Source organism: Monodelphis domestica, chromosome 7, assembly GCF_027887165.1.
Source record: "Monodelphis domestica isolate mMonDom1 chromosome 7, mMonDom1.pri, whole genome shotgun sequence".
NCBI lineage: Eukaryota > Metazoa > Chordata > Mammalia > Didelphimorphia > Didelphidae > Monodelphis > Monodelphis domestica.
The window spans coordinates 97,914,922-97,928,902 of record NC_077233.1 but is presented as its reverse complement, the minus strand read 5'-3'; the positions used below and the strand labels follow the sequence as shown (position 1 = coordinate 97,928,902).

At 35.6% G+C, this 13,981-nt stretch overlaps 1 protein-coding gene across 7 annotated transcripts in view; it reads left to right on the top strand.

The window, feature by feature from the left end:
* Positions 1-13,981, top strand: part of KIF9 (kinesin family member 9) — an 81,486-nt gene that overhangs the window by 25,542 nt on the left and 41,963 nt on the right. Inside the window, exon 7 of one of the 7 annotated variants that reach the window (XM_056805198.1) lies at positions 7-13,973. The exons of the other annotated variants lie outside the window; for them this stretch is intronic. Coding sequence (XP_056661176.1) covers positions 7-24 — 18 coding nt within the window. The 3' untranslated portion in view covers positions 25-13,973. Of the gene's footprint in view, positions 1-6; positions 13,974-13,981 lie in introns of those variants that run through there. 7 annotated transcript variants of the gene reach the window in all.

The following is a 13,981-nucleotide window of genomic DNA, read 5'->3' as shown; positions in this document are numbered from 1 at the left end:
CTGCAGGATTGGTATTTGTTGTAAGACTGAGGCAAACAGCAATAACAGAACCTTTTTAGAAGAAGAAACTCAAAATAGAGCATTCTAAAAGCTTTAATTTTATGAGGAAATAAAGAGACAGAGAAGGGATGAATCAGAATAAGGCCAATGAACCAAAGAATACAACATACAGAAGAGGAAGAGAAATAATGAAGAGCAAAAAATTCTTTTTAGAAAAGGCAAAGAAAATAAAAATTTTAAAACAAATTGAAGGGGGAAGAAAAGTTTCATTTTTAAAAGAGGAAGAAAGGGGGAGGGAGATTAGATAACAAGAAGAAAAGAAGGAAAAAATGGAATTAATAAGCAAAGATCCAAAATTAGGCAAAATGGTGACAAATTGGAGGGATGTTGAGAGTGAATGGAAGAGAGCTAGTGAAATTAGGGTCACCTTCAAGTAGATAAATAAGCAAGTAAGCAAAAATAACTGAAAGGGAAAATTAGGTGACTAAGTGGATTGAGCCAGAAAGAAAGGAGGCCCTGGGTTCAAATGTGGCTTCAGACACTTCCTAGCTATGTGACCCTGGGCTGAAAGTCACATAACCCCCAAAGCTGAACCTTTACCACTCTTCTCCTTTTAAACCAATACTTTGTATTGATACTAGGAAAGAAGAAGGAAATTCTTATTCATAAATATAAATATGTATGTATATATATGAGAGATAATTAGAAGAATGTAAATAGTTTAAACTATTCAATAAAATGAAAAAAAGAATGTCTGGACTATTATATATATGTATATATATAAAGAAAGAAACATAACTAAAAGACAGACAGACATAAAATATAAATGAGGAGCTTGAACAGAACTTACTATGCATCATTTGAATAAAAAAAAAGTAGAAGTTGCAATCATATCAGGGAAGGCAAAGTCAAATATAAAACAATAAAGAAGAAAACTATATTAGGAGATGAAATGAAGATGTTGGAGTTTTGCCTAAGCTTACAAGCATACTTCCACAACAAAGTATATCAGACCAAATTCTGATTGGAAAACTAAGAAAAAGTTGTAGTCATTTTTCCAGCTTCCGGGCTAATGTGGCTGCGGTATAGAAGGAACTTTATGACTCTCCCTACTACCAATCACCACAAAGCATCTCGAAAGGACAAAAATCAAAATCAGATGAGGGAAGGGGCTCTACCAACAGGCTCAGCCTTGAAGGTGGACAGGGTTTGTGCATTTCCAAGCTATAAGGGGGTAAAAATTACACCTACCAAAGCGTGAGCTGATCACCCTTCTCCCACACTGCCTACAGTGCCAGAATCAGAGCAAGGCCCAGGGTAATCTCTGAATTCTTGAGAGATGGCTGAGGGTACCACAGACTTCCCCCTGAGGGCAGTACAAAACCTTGGCAGTGAGACTTGAAACCCAAGGCTGAGGAGTGTGGAGCAAGTGAGTGGAGACAGTGTAGAGATGGGCTACCCACAGCAGACACCAGGGAGACTGGAAAAATAGCCTCGGGGCAAAACACTTTGTAGCTTACTACACCAAGAGTTGCCTTCCCCCCTCACTCAGATTTCTGGCTGGGAGGACAAAATAATGCAGAGAGAAAAAAACTAACACAGCAATGGCTAACAACACTTAGGTAGGAACTATAATCCACAAGTACCAAAAGAAATAAACTCCAACAGAAAAAGCCTATGATTCAGGATAACTTCTGTGGATAAAACCAATAGGGTACCAAAGCAATAGCAGAGAGTGACAAACAAGCAAATATATCCAAACTTTCCCCCCCAAAATGGAAATTGGACACAAGCTCTCAAATTCAAAAAAGGGAGTTCAAGAACCAAGTAAGAAAGATAGAAGAAAAATGGGAAAACTGGGAAATAGAAATGAAAGCAATTCAAAAGGAAAATAACAATTTAAAAGAAAGAACTTCCCACTTGGAAAATGAAGCACAGAAATCACATGAAGTAATAAACAAACTGAAAACTGGAACTGACATACTGGAAGCCATGAAAAGAAGGATAGACCAAATCAAAAAGGGAAATCAAAAGATCATAGCTAAAAATCAGTCTTTAAAGACTGGATGTGGGCAAGTGGAAGCTAATCATATCACAAGACAGCAAGAATTAATAAAGCAAAGTCAAAAGAATAACAAAATAGAAGAAAACATGAAATATCTCATTCAAAAGACAACTGACCTAGAAAACAGATCTAGGAGAGAGAATTTGAAAAGCATTGGTCTACCTGAAAACCTGGAAAAAATAGAAGCCTTGACATCATATTACAAGAAATTATCCAAGAAAACTGCCCTGATATTCTTGAACAAGAAGGCAAAATAGACATTGAAAGAGTCCATACCCTATACATTAAATCCTCAAAAGACAACCCCCAGGAATGTAATTGCCAAATTCAAGAGCTTCCAAGCCAAGGAGAAAATATCACAAGAAGCCAGAAAGAGACAATTCAGATATCATAGAGCCCCAGTCAGGATTACACAAGATCTGTCAGCCTCCACACTAAAGGACTGCAAGGCTTGGAATATGATATTTAGAGAGGCAAGAGAATTGGGTCTAGGGGGCAGCTGGGTGGCTCAGTGAATTGAGAGTCAGGCGTAGAGATGGGAGGTCCTAGGTTGAAATCTCTCCTCATACACTTCCCAGCTGTGTGACCTTGGGCAAGTCACTTAACCCCCATTGTCTAGCCCTTACCATTCTTCTGCCTTGGAGTCAATCCAAGACCAGAAGGTAAGGGTTAGAGAGAGAGAGAGAGAGAAAGAGAGAGAGAGAGAGAGAGAGAGAGAGAGAGAGAGAGAGAGAGAGAGAGAGAGAGAGAGAGAGAATTGTAAAACCAAGGATAATCTACCCAGAAAAACTGACACTTCTAGGGGAAAGTATGGGCATTTAACAAAATAAAAGATTTCCACCTAGCTGTGTGATCCTAGGCAAGTCACTTACCCCCATTGCCTAGCCCCTTACCACTCTTCTGCCTTGGAACCAATATACAGTACTGATTCTAAGATGGAAGGTAAGGATTTTTTTTTTTAAAGATTTCCAAATATCCCCAAAGAATAAATGGAAAATTTGATGTCCAAATACGAAATTCAAGAGAAACATGAAAAGGTAAACAAGAAAGAAGGGAAGGGAAATTTAAGGGCATCAGTAAGGTCAAATTGTTTATATTCCTATATGGGAAAATTATATTTGTAACTCTTAAAAATTGTTTTTTGAGTGAGGTGTGGAGAGTATCAAAAGGGAGGGAAAGAGAGAGGGGAGGGAATTTAATAGATTTTAAAGAATAAGGGGGAAATAAGAAGGGAGAAGGGGGTGGGAAGGAAAGTAAAATGAGGGTGGGGAATGGGAGACTGATTAAAAGCAAAACACTGGTGTAGAAGGAAATAGTGAAAGAAGAAATGATAGGACTAAAAGAAGAAATCAAAATGATGGGGAATACACAGATGGTAATTATAACTCTGAATATGAATGGGATGAACTCACCCATTAAACAAAAGCATTTTTCCAGTCCAGAGCAGCTTAGGAAGAAAGAGAGGTCTGCCAACATTCTGGGGTAGTGGCTAGGCAGGAGAGTTAGGTAGCAATGACATTAGAGTTAGGGAGTATTCTAGTACCAAGGGATGGAAAAGGATCTGAGACAGAGCAAAACAGGGCAGGAAGCACAGGGGCAGAGAGAGAACCCCAGAAACTCCTGAACTAGTGATGGGAGCAAGAATGGGCTACTTCTCTGTCACTCAATATCCATTTCTAGAGTTTAGACCCAGGATGGAGAGGAGCAGTTGCTAGTAAGTAGGGAGCTATAGATGAATATTGAGTATAGAAAAAATTTCATAAACTTGCTTGTATGATTCTGAGTCCAGGGCAGAATAGTGACTTCAGTGGAATAACCAGGGTAGGATACTAAGATCAAAGGAAATCCAGTAATTCGGTCATTCTGAACCTGAGGAACCTCCTAGAAGTTTAACTTCTGGAATCTAGACTGAATCTAGCAGCCATTTCCTGAAACTCGGCTAAACACAAGCCAACAGATCCAACTTTTAGAATCAAATCAGGAGGGCAATGAACAGAGAACAACACCCCAGATCACACCACTTTGGAAGCACTGAAAACTTGTAAACCCCAAGTTTTAGTGGTAAAAGCAGCCTGAGAACATGAAAGAGGCTCAAGCTTGGACACACACAACTCCCCTCCAGAAGTAAAGAGATCCCAACTCTAAAATAAAGGTGCAAAATCAAGAAGTAAGATTGGAAGAATGGATAATCAAAAAAACTCAACACTAAAGAGTTACTATGATGACAGAAAATATCAATGCTAAATCAGAAGATGTAAAGATTAAAATTTAGGGGAGATGGGAAGACTGAGGCAGGTAGAAATTAGTTCTCTCTGCAAGGAGTATTATATTTTTTTAGAGGTTTATTAAAGTTAATGATTAAAAGAAAATTCAGGATAAGAAAAAACACGTGTCTAGGCCAGAGGCCTAGACCTCACCTACATTATGGAAAGAGCCGTGTCTGCTCCAGAACGGAAGTCCAAAAAAAGCCAAACCCCTCAAAAGCCTTTGAATCAGCTTAAATACCTTCTCGATCTCGGCCCAGGTGAGATTACAAGGCATTCTGGGGAAGTGGAGCAAAGGCTCGTGGGGATTGTAGTCCTGTATTCAAGTCTATTTTTTACAATCCCTCATGTGATCATTTTTGGAAAAATTAATTTTTCCCCAAAAGGATCATAAAAACATAATAAACTTAAAAGATTACAATAGTGTGAGGATAAGAGAAAAAAGAATAAAACCAATAATTGCTGAACACATTGACAAAAAGCCGTTAGGGGGCAGTCCCCTTTGGCATAAAAGTATACATACAAATAAATGTTCAATCAACCACACCCAAAGTTCAGTTTTGTGCAACTTGTGGTCTGGAGGCTTCTTCATGGTGGCTTCTCCAACAGTTCAGTTCTGGATTCAGTGAGGTAGCATCTTCTTTACCTAAAATTCTTCTCAAAAGGAATTTAAACTTTGCAATTTAAATAATGATTTTTTTTTACATTCCCCCGTGTTGTGGGTGATTGAAAGATTCAGAATCAGTTAGGGATACATGGCTGAGGTATGAGGTATATGAATCAATTGGCAAGAGATATTAAAAAGATATCAGAAAATCCAAAAGAAAAGAAAAATTTCTGGATGAAAATATAGACTATCAAAGTCTTGTGTATAAAAATTCCAAGTAGAAGAAAAATAAATCTATAACAGGTCCTTAATCAGGGCCCAATCAAAATGATCTAAGTAATGATGCATTTACCCAGTCAGTGCCAGGACTACAGAAAGATACCACACTATGAGAGGCAGAAAAGGAAGGGACCAGATTATAGAAGCCAAGTAGGAGCCAAGGTTTTGGGGATACTCGTCTGTGAGTATCTTCAGGGTGAGTGTGGATACAAGGAAAGCCTATGTCTTAACACATGTTAAACATAGTAACCTCGAGTCTTCACACTAGGTTCAAGACCTTTGTATTGGCCTAGAAGTGCATCAATCCATCCTGGATTGGCTTTTCTTTGGCTCTGTGCAATGGTTCTTGTGTGTATATCTTGTCCTGGAATCAGACAGAATCATTAAGCAAAGTCCCATAATTTATTTAAATAATTAGTGGCATCGTTTTTATAGTCACAAGCTTTTTAGGGCGTGCATTAGCAAATGTATTTCAAACTTGTAGCACTGAAAAGTCAAAAAGTTAAAGAAAATCTTAATGCTGGTGACATGTGCTTCAAATATAAAAAGGAGAGAAAAAATAATTTTAAAAAACCTGAAAAAGTATATTGCACATGCAAGAAAAATATAATAATAAAAGAGCTTTAAAAAATTCAAAAATATAGCTTATAACCATTGACACTCTGTGTCAGTTAAGAAAATATAAAATACAAGGCTTTCTCACCAAAAAATGAAATCCATTTCCTCTTTGTATCTGGCCATGATCACTGTGAGTAGAAGGCAAATGAATTGAACAAGGTTAACAATTTTTCCATCTTTAAAAATATAGTAGTACAAATATGTAGATATCAAAATCCCCAAAATTCTCAATAGCCCAATTAATTACAATAGCAAACAAACATACTTTCATATTTCACATAAGTTGCTGTATGACATTTTTAAAACCTATGAATTGATGGACATTTGTCACAATTTTTACAAACATAGCAATCCTTCAACCTTGGTATTTAAACATATTTTTTAAAACAAAGTAAAACTCATCTTGGGTTTAGAACATAATCAAGAAATCTATGTATCATTCTGGTAGAAGTAAAATAGTGAGCTGAAGAGCATAAATAAAGGGGTGCTCCTTTTTTTTTGGAGGCTTATAGGGATACAAATGCCCTGAGATTAACTGCCCAACTTCCATTCACATGTGGGAAGGTTGGGGGTTTATAAAATGTATTTCACTTCAGCTAATGGGCCTAACCTCGTGGTAGAGGCAGGCAAAAATAACCAGATTGTTAAAAAAAAATTCTAAAAATCATATTTAAAAAACCCTTAAAATCAAATCATTTGAGGTATTTAGCACATTAAAATTCCAAAGGTTGTTAATACAATTATAACCAGTTCTGAAGACCATCTATCCTCAGCAAAATAGAAAAAAGCTGTTTTTTCATATATGGGCTTATTCACAACAATATTTGTTCAACACAGTTATAGGGGAAAAACAGCAGAATTTTAAAACTCAGTACATTCAAAATAAATTCAATCAACCTTCAGTTCACAGAATAATATTCAATCCAGTAATATATGAACTTAAAATCACAAAGTTATATCTTAAACAAAACAATGCAATAGAATACAGAAATTTTTTTATAAACCATTGGAGTCTGAAATGCCTTAGAATATAGCCTTTAGTCTCTTCAAAGTTCCTTGGGTTTTTTTTGTTTGTTTGTTTTTAATTATCCATTTAAATGTCTATTGTCCCAAGGTAGAGTAGTAAAGGCTAGGCTATGGGGTTCAAGGGATCCGTCCAGGGCACCATAGCTGGGAAGCATTGGAGGCCAGATTTTAACTAGAGACCTCCCGTCTCTGGGCCTGGCTTCCAGTTCGCTGGGCCACCCATTTTCCTCCCCAAAGTTAAAGTTGAATCTTTGGGCTGAGTCTGCTCCCAGACAGGCAGGTAAAATCAATGAAATTGCCAGAAGAGTCCAAAATCCTTTTAAACCCATTGCTTTTTAGGTTTCTGTTTGAAAAGTCTGTTTCTTCTCTCTAGTCTTTTCTCTCTTTCCCCTTTCTGATACCCCTGTGGTCAATACCCCCATCCAGGTGGAGGCTTAGCCTAAGGGAAAATTACCCGGTCTCCTTTCCCTCTCGTCTCTCCCCTCCGCCCACATGGCCAATACTGTTACCAGCACTGCGTCCTGAGTGATCTGCTCCAAGGATCTGGGTGATGAGCCAACTGGGGTTGTGCTCGAGGGTCTGGGGTGCAGAAATAGGCAGGCAGCGGGCCGGTGAGAGGCCAGGAGCAGGAGCTGGAGCTGCTGCAGGGGTGGGCAAGGCCGGGACCAGGTACCAGGTGAGGACGATCAGGGCTGCAGGCTGCAGGCAGGAAGCGGCCGGGCGAGCCAGATGGGGTGGGCAGCAGGTCCAGAGCCTGTAGCAGCTTTGTGAGGGTAGAAAACCTTGGCCAGAGAGATATGGCTCAAAAAAAATTTTTTTTTCTAGGTACTAGATATCAAAGATTAAATCAGAAGATTCAGAGTTTTTTCTCCCGAAGTGGTTACGCCAACTGTAAAGATTAAAATTTAGGGGAGATGGGAAGACTGAGGCAGGTAGAAATTAGTTCTCTCTGCAAGGAGTATTATATTTTTTTAGAGGTTTATTAAAGTTAAGGATTAAAAGAAAATACAGGATAAGAAAAAACTCGTGTCTAGGCCAGAGGCCTAGACCTCACCTACATTATGGAAAGAGCCGTGTCTGCTCCAAAACGGAAGTCCAAAAAAAGCCAAACCCCTCAAAAGCCTTTGAATCAGCTTAAATACCTTCTCGATCTCGGCCCAGGTGAGATTACAAGGCATTCTGGGGAAGTGGAGCAAAGGCTCATGGGGATTGTAGTCCTGTATTCCAGTCTATTTTTTACAAAGAAGACTTATTTGAAAATGTCCACAAGCAAAATCTCAAAGAAAAAATGCATTTTGAACATAATCCCAACAAGAATTTCTAAAAGAGTTAAAGAAGGCACTTTAAAATTATTTTTAAGCCCAAATGAGATTCAAAGATATGAAAATAGAATTAATAGGGTTTTTTTTAAGGTGCAAAACCATACTGAAGAAAATAACTTCTTGAAAATTGTCATTGGCCAAACAGAAAATATTGACTCCATGGGACATCAAGAAATAATAAAGTCAAAAGACTTGAAAAATTGAAAAAATGTGAAATACCTCTCAGGAAAAACAACTTACTTAGGGGAACTGATCAAGGAAAGATAATTTAAGAATTACTGGATTACTTGGAACTCATGAACAACAACAACAAAAAGAACCTAGATGTCATATTTTAAGGCATTATAAAAGAAAACTGTCCTTTTAGAACCAGAGGACAAAGTAATAATAGAAATAATCCAGTGATCACTTTTTGAAAGAACTCTTAAAATTAAAACTCCAAAGAACATGAAAGCCAAAATCCAAAGCTTCTAGGGAAAAGAAAAAATATTGCAAGCTGGAAGAAAGTCTGGAAGAAAGAAATTAAGTATCAAGGAACCACAGCCAGGATCACAAAATATTGGGCATCTGCTACTCTAAAGGAAAGGAGAGCTTGGAATGTACTTTTACAGACAGCAAAGGATGTAAGATTACAATAAAAAATAACCTACCAAGCAAAATTGAATATAATCTTCTGGGGGGGGGGGGATTGGATATTTAATGAAATAAAAGATTAAAGCACTCTGATGAAAAGGACAAAGTTAAATAGAAAATTTAACATTCAAACATGGGTCTCAAGAGAAATATGAAAAGATAAATATGTAAGTGATATCATAAGCATCTTAATAAGTTAAATTTATATTCCTGATAAATGTAACCCCCACATATTTTTGATATCATCAGGAATTTTAGAGGTATTTAAATTAGAGAACCTAGACATGATTTTATTATGTTTAGATGACCTTAAAAAGAAGAATGGAGGGGGTGTGAAAGAGGACTACACTGGGAAAGAGAGGAAGGTGAAGAATGGGAAGAAATATCTCACATTGATGTGGTACATATGGAAGAGTTTGTACAATGGGAAGTGTATTGGGGGGGGGGGGGAGTACAACACTAAAACTTTTATCAGAACTGGTTCAAAGAGGGAAGAATAAATGTAAACACAGTTGGGTATAGAAACTCATCTTCCTCAACAAGGCAGTAGGAAGAAAATATTTTAAGAGAAAGGGAGTGAGACAAGAAGGAAGATAGTAGGCTTGTAGTCAATAGCAAAACATACCATTAAAGAGAAAATGGGGTTAAAAAAAGAAGGATAAGCAAATAGAATGGAGGGAAACATACAATTAGCATTTATAACTGTGAATGTAAATGAGTCTATCTCGGTCATAAAATGGAAGAGGATTGCAGAATGAATGAAAAACTAGAATCCAATAATATGTTGTTAACATGAAACAGATTTGAAATAGCAAAATACAAAGTTAAAAATAAGGAGTTGGCGTAGAATCTGTTATGTTTTAGCTGAAGGCAGGGGTAGTAGTCATTATCTCAGACAAAGCAAAAGCAAAAATAAATCTAATTAAGAGATAAACAAGAAAACTATGTTTGGCTAAAAGGTAATAGATGATATCAATACAGAACATATATGTACTAAACAGTAGAGCATCTAAATTCTTAAAAGGAAATTAAATAAGTTATAACAAGAAACAGTCAAACTATAATAGTGGAGGAATCTCAATTAACTTCTCTCAGACCTAGATAAATCTAGCCATAAAATAAACAAAAAGGGGGGAAGCTGGGTAGCTCAGTGGATTGAGAGCCAGGCCTAGATACAGGAGGTCCTGGGTTCAAATTTGGTCTCAGACACTTCCCAGCTGTGTGACCCTGGGCAAGACACTTGACCCCTATTGCCTAGCCCTTACCACTCTTCTACCTTGGAACCAATATACAGTATTGACTCCAAGATGGAAGGTAAGGGTTTATATTTTTTTTAAAAATAAACAAAAAAAGGAGCCAATTAAAATTATAGAAAAGTTAAATAATACTGATGTTTAGAGACTGACTGAGAATAGAAAGGAATATACTTATTCCTCTGCTGTGCATAGCACCTTCCAAAATATCATGTATTAGGGCATAAAAACCTCAAAAAAAAAGTAAAATTCAAAAAAATTTTCAGAAAAGTAGAAATATTATACACAACTCATTCTAGACATAATATAGTTTTTTTAATGCACTGAAGGACTTTTTTGAAAGTCCTGGATTAAAAACTAATAGGGTCAAAAACAATTGTCAAAAATTGTTTCCACATGTAACTAAAAAAAAATTAATAGGAAATTAAATAACTTAGTTCTAAAGAAGGGGTAAATGAAAGAAGAAATCTGAAAAAGAATCAATAATTCCATTAAAGGTAATGTCAACAATGAGATAACATACCAAAATCAGTACTTGGAAAAAATGTACATTTCCAAACTCTTCCATAAATAAAAGAGAGAACAAATCAACTAATTGGATATACAGCTAAAAAAAATTTTAAACAACAATTAAACCTTATTTCAATTAAACAGAAATCATAAAAATAGAATTAGAAATCCTAAAATCTAGAAACAGAGGTACTAAAAATTAAAGGAGTTTAAGAAAAAAAGAAAGTTTTTAAAATTGATCTACTAAAACTAGAAACTGGCTTTTACTAAAAAAAAAAATAAAACTGAATTCATAATATCAAAAAATGGAAAAGTGAATTCATAACTAATGAAGAAAAAATAGAAGCAATTATTATATCATACTTATATATATGTCATATAATATGTATAATATATAATGCTGAACTATATGCCAATGAAACTGAAAACCTAAAATAAATGGATAGTTACAAAACTATAAATTGTCTAAATTAATGGGAATGGAAACTAAAATGGGAAATAAAATACTTAAATTACTTTTAGCATAGAAAAAAAGAAATTGATACCATAAATGTATTCCCTAAGAATAAAGGACCAGATGGATTTACATGCTATTTCTACCAAACATTTTACTTATTTTTAGAAACCCTCACCTTCCATCTTAGAATCAATACTGTATATTGGTTCCAAGTCAGAAGAGTGGTAAGGGCTAGGCAATGGGGGTCAAGTGACTTGCTCAGCGTCACACAGCTAGGAAGTGTCTGAGGCCAGATTTTAACCTAGGACCTCCTGTCTCTAGGCCTGGCTCTCAATCACTGAGCTACCCAGCTGTCCCCTCACAGTTATTACCTATACTGTTGGAAAAAAATAGGCAAAGGAGTCCTACAAAATTCCTTCTCTGACACAAGGTCTTGACACTTAAACCATGGAGAGTCAACATGGAGAAAGAAAACTATAAACCAATTCTCCTAATGAATATTGATGCAAAAAAATTTTTAAGTAAAATATTAGAAAAGGGATTATAACAATATATTACAGAGATCATATACTCTGGTCTGACTAGAATGCAGAGCTTGTTCAATATTAGGCAAACTATTAGTATAGTTTACCACATTAACAAAAACAAAAATGATTATGTATTTCAATGGATAGAGTTTTTTTACAACATACAATACCCTAATTCTATTTTTAAAACACTAGAAAACATGGAATAAATGGAACTTTCCTTAATATGATGAGTAGTATCTGCAACTAAGAGCAAGCATTATTTGTAGTAAGGATAAGCTGGAAGCTTTTCCAGTAATATCAGAGATGAAGCAGGAATGTCTATTATCACCAATTCTATTCAATAATGTACTGAAAATGCTAGTTAGAGAAATAAGACCAAACAAATGCAATTAGCAAACAAAATATCACTTTTTTTACAGATGATATGATGGTAAGAGAGTCAACAAAAACAAAAACAAAAACCTAATAACAATGCACAACTTCATTCATTTTTTTTAACATTTGTTTTCTCTAAAATTCTGATTTCCAGGGCTGCAGCTAGGTGGCTCAATGGATTGAGTGCCAAGCCTGGAAATGGGAAGTCCTGGGTTCAAATGTGACCTCAGACACTTCCTAGCTATGTGACTGTTGGCAAGACACCTATTCCCTATTGCCTAGCCCTTAATACTCTTCTGCCTTAGAACCAATACACAGTATTGATTCTAAGATGGAAGGTAAGGGTTTAAAAAAATTTTAATAAAATTTTGAGTTCCAAATTTTCTCCCTCCTTTCCCTGACTCCTTCCCACTCCTCCCCTCTCCTAGGATGGTAAGCAATCTAATATAGATTTTACAATAATATACAATGTCAGCAAAGTTGCAGTATATAAAAGAAACCCCCACAAATCACCAGCATTTGTATATATTGACAACAAAATGCAAAAGGAAGAAAGAGAGAAATATCATTTAAATAATTATAATGTAAAATACTTGGAAACCTACATACCAAAACACATATGGGAAGTATATGAATATAACTACTTCACATAAAGGCATCTAAATAACTAGAGAAATGTTAATTGCTCTTGGATAGGCCATTACTATCTTAAATTATAATACTATCTAGATTTATTTACTTATTCAGTTCATTACCAGTTAAGTTACCAAAGAATTATTTTACGGAGCTAGGGAGGAAAAATGGTCTATAGTAATAAAAGGACAAGAATATCAGAGGAATCAATGAAAAATAAAGGGGAAGGAAGAGAGACTAGCAGCAGAGGATCTCAAACTAATCTACAAAGCTATAATCAACAAAACAATTTGGTAATAGGTAAGAAATAGGTCAATTAGTGAAATAGATACACAATATACAGAAGCAAATGAAAACAGTAACCTAGCATTGGTAAGATCCAAAGATAAAGTTTTGTAGTGAGAACTGACAAAAACTATTGGGAAAGCTGGGAAGTAATCTGGCAGAAACTAAGTTTACGACAATATCTCACACCATATACCAATATAAACTCAAAGAGAGTACATGAGTTAGACCCAAAAGTTGATATCATAAACATATTAGTGGCCCATAGAAGAAATTGCCTCTTAAACATTGTGGGATAATCAAATGTGAAAGATTTTGCTAATAAATTAATGCAATGATCCAGGACAATTCCAAGAGACTTATGAGAAAGAATGCTATCCACATTGAGGGAAAGAACAACTGGAGAAGAAATGCAGAAGAAAACATATGATTTATCACTTGTATATACGGGTATATGATTTGGGGTTTTGGTTTTAAAAGATTACTCTATTACAATAATGAATAATAGGAAAATATGTATCAAGTAATAACACATATATAACCCAGTGGAATTGCTTGTCAGCTTGCAGAGGGGAGGGAGAGAATATGAATTATGTAACCATGGGAAAATGTTTTTTTAATTATGTTTAAAAAATTACCTCTTGGACCAATGGAGAGAGGAAGAGTTCGTTACCAATGAAGAGATTGGTTCATTAGAGATAAAATATATCATTTTTATCAGATAAATTAAAAAAAAAATTTCACACCAACAAAACTAATTCAGCTAAAATTAGAAAGTGGCAAACAATCATTGCAGCAAGTTTCTTTGCTAAAGGTATAATTTCTAAAATATGTAGCTAACTGAGTAAAATTTTCAAAAATAAGAGCCATTCCCCTTTTGGTAAATGGTCAAAAGACATGAGTAGTTTTCAAAGGAAGAAATCAAAACTGTACCATCTCACACTTACCAACTGGCTCTGATGACAAAAAAGGGGAGAAGGGAATACATGTGAAAGACAGTCCTAAAGACCCAAATAGAGGGTTATGATGTTATCCGCATGATGATGTAGTTCTATGACATTAATAATTGAAATATGAACTGGGTACCATTATCATTTGTTATGCTAAGATGTCTTCTTGATTTA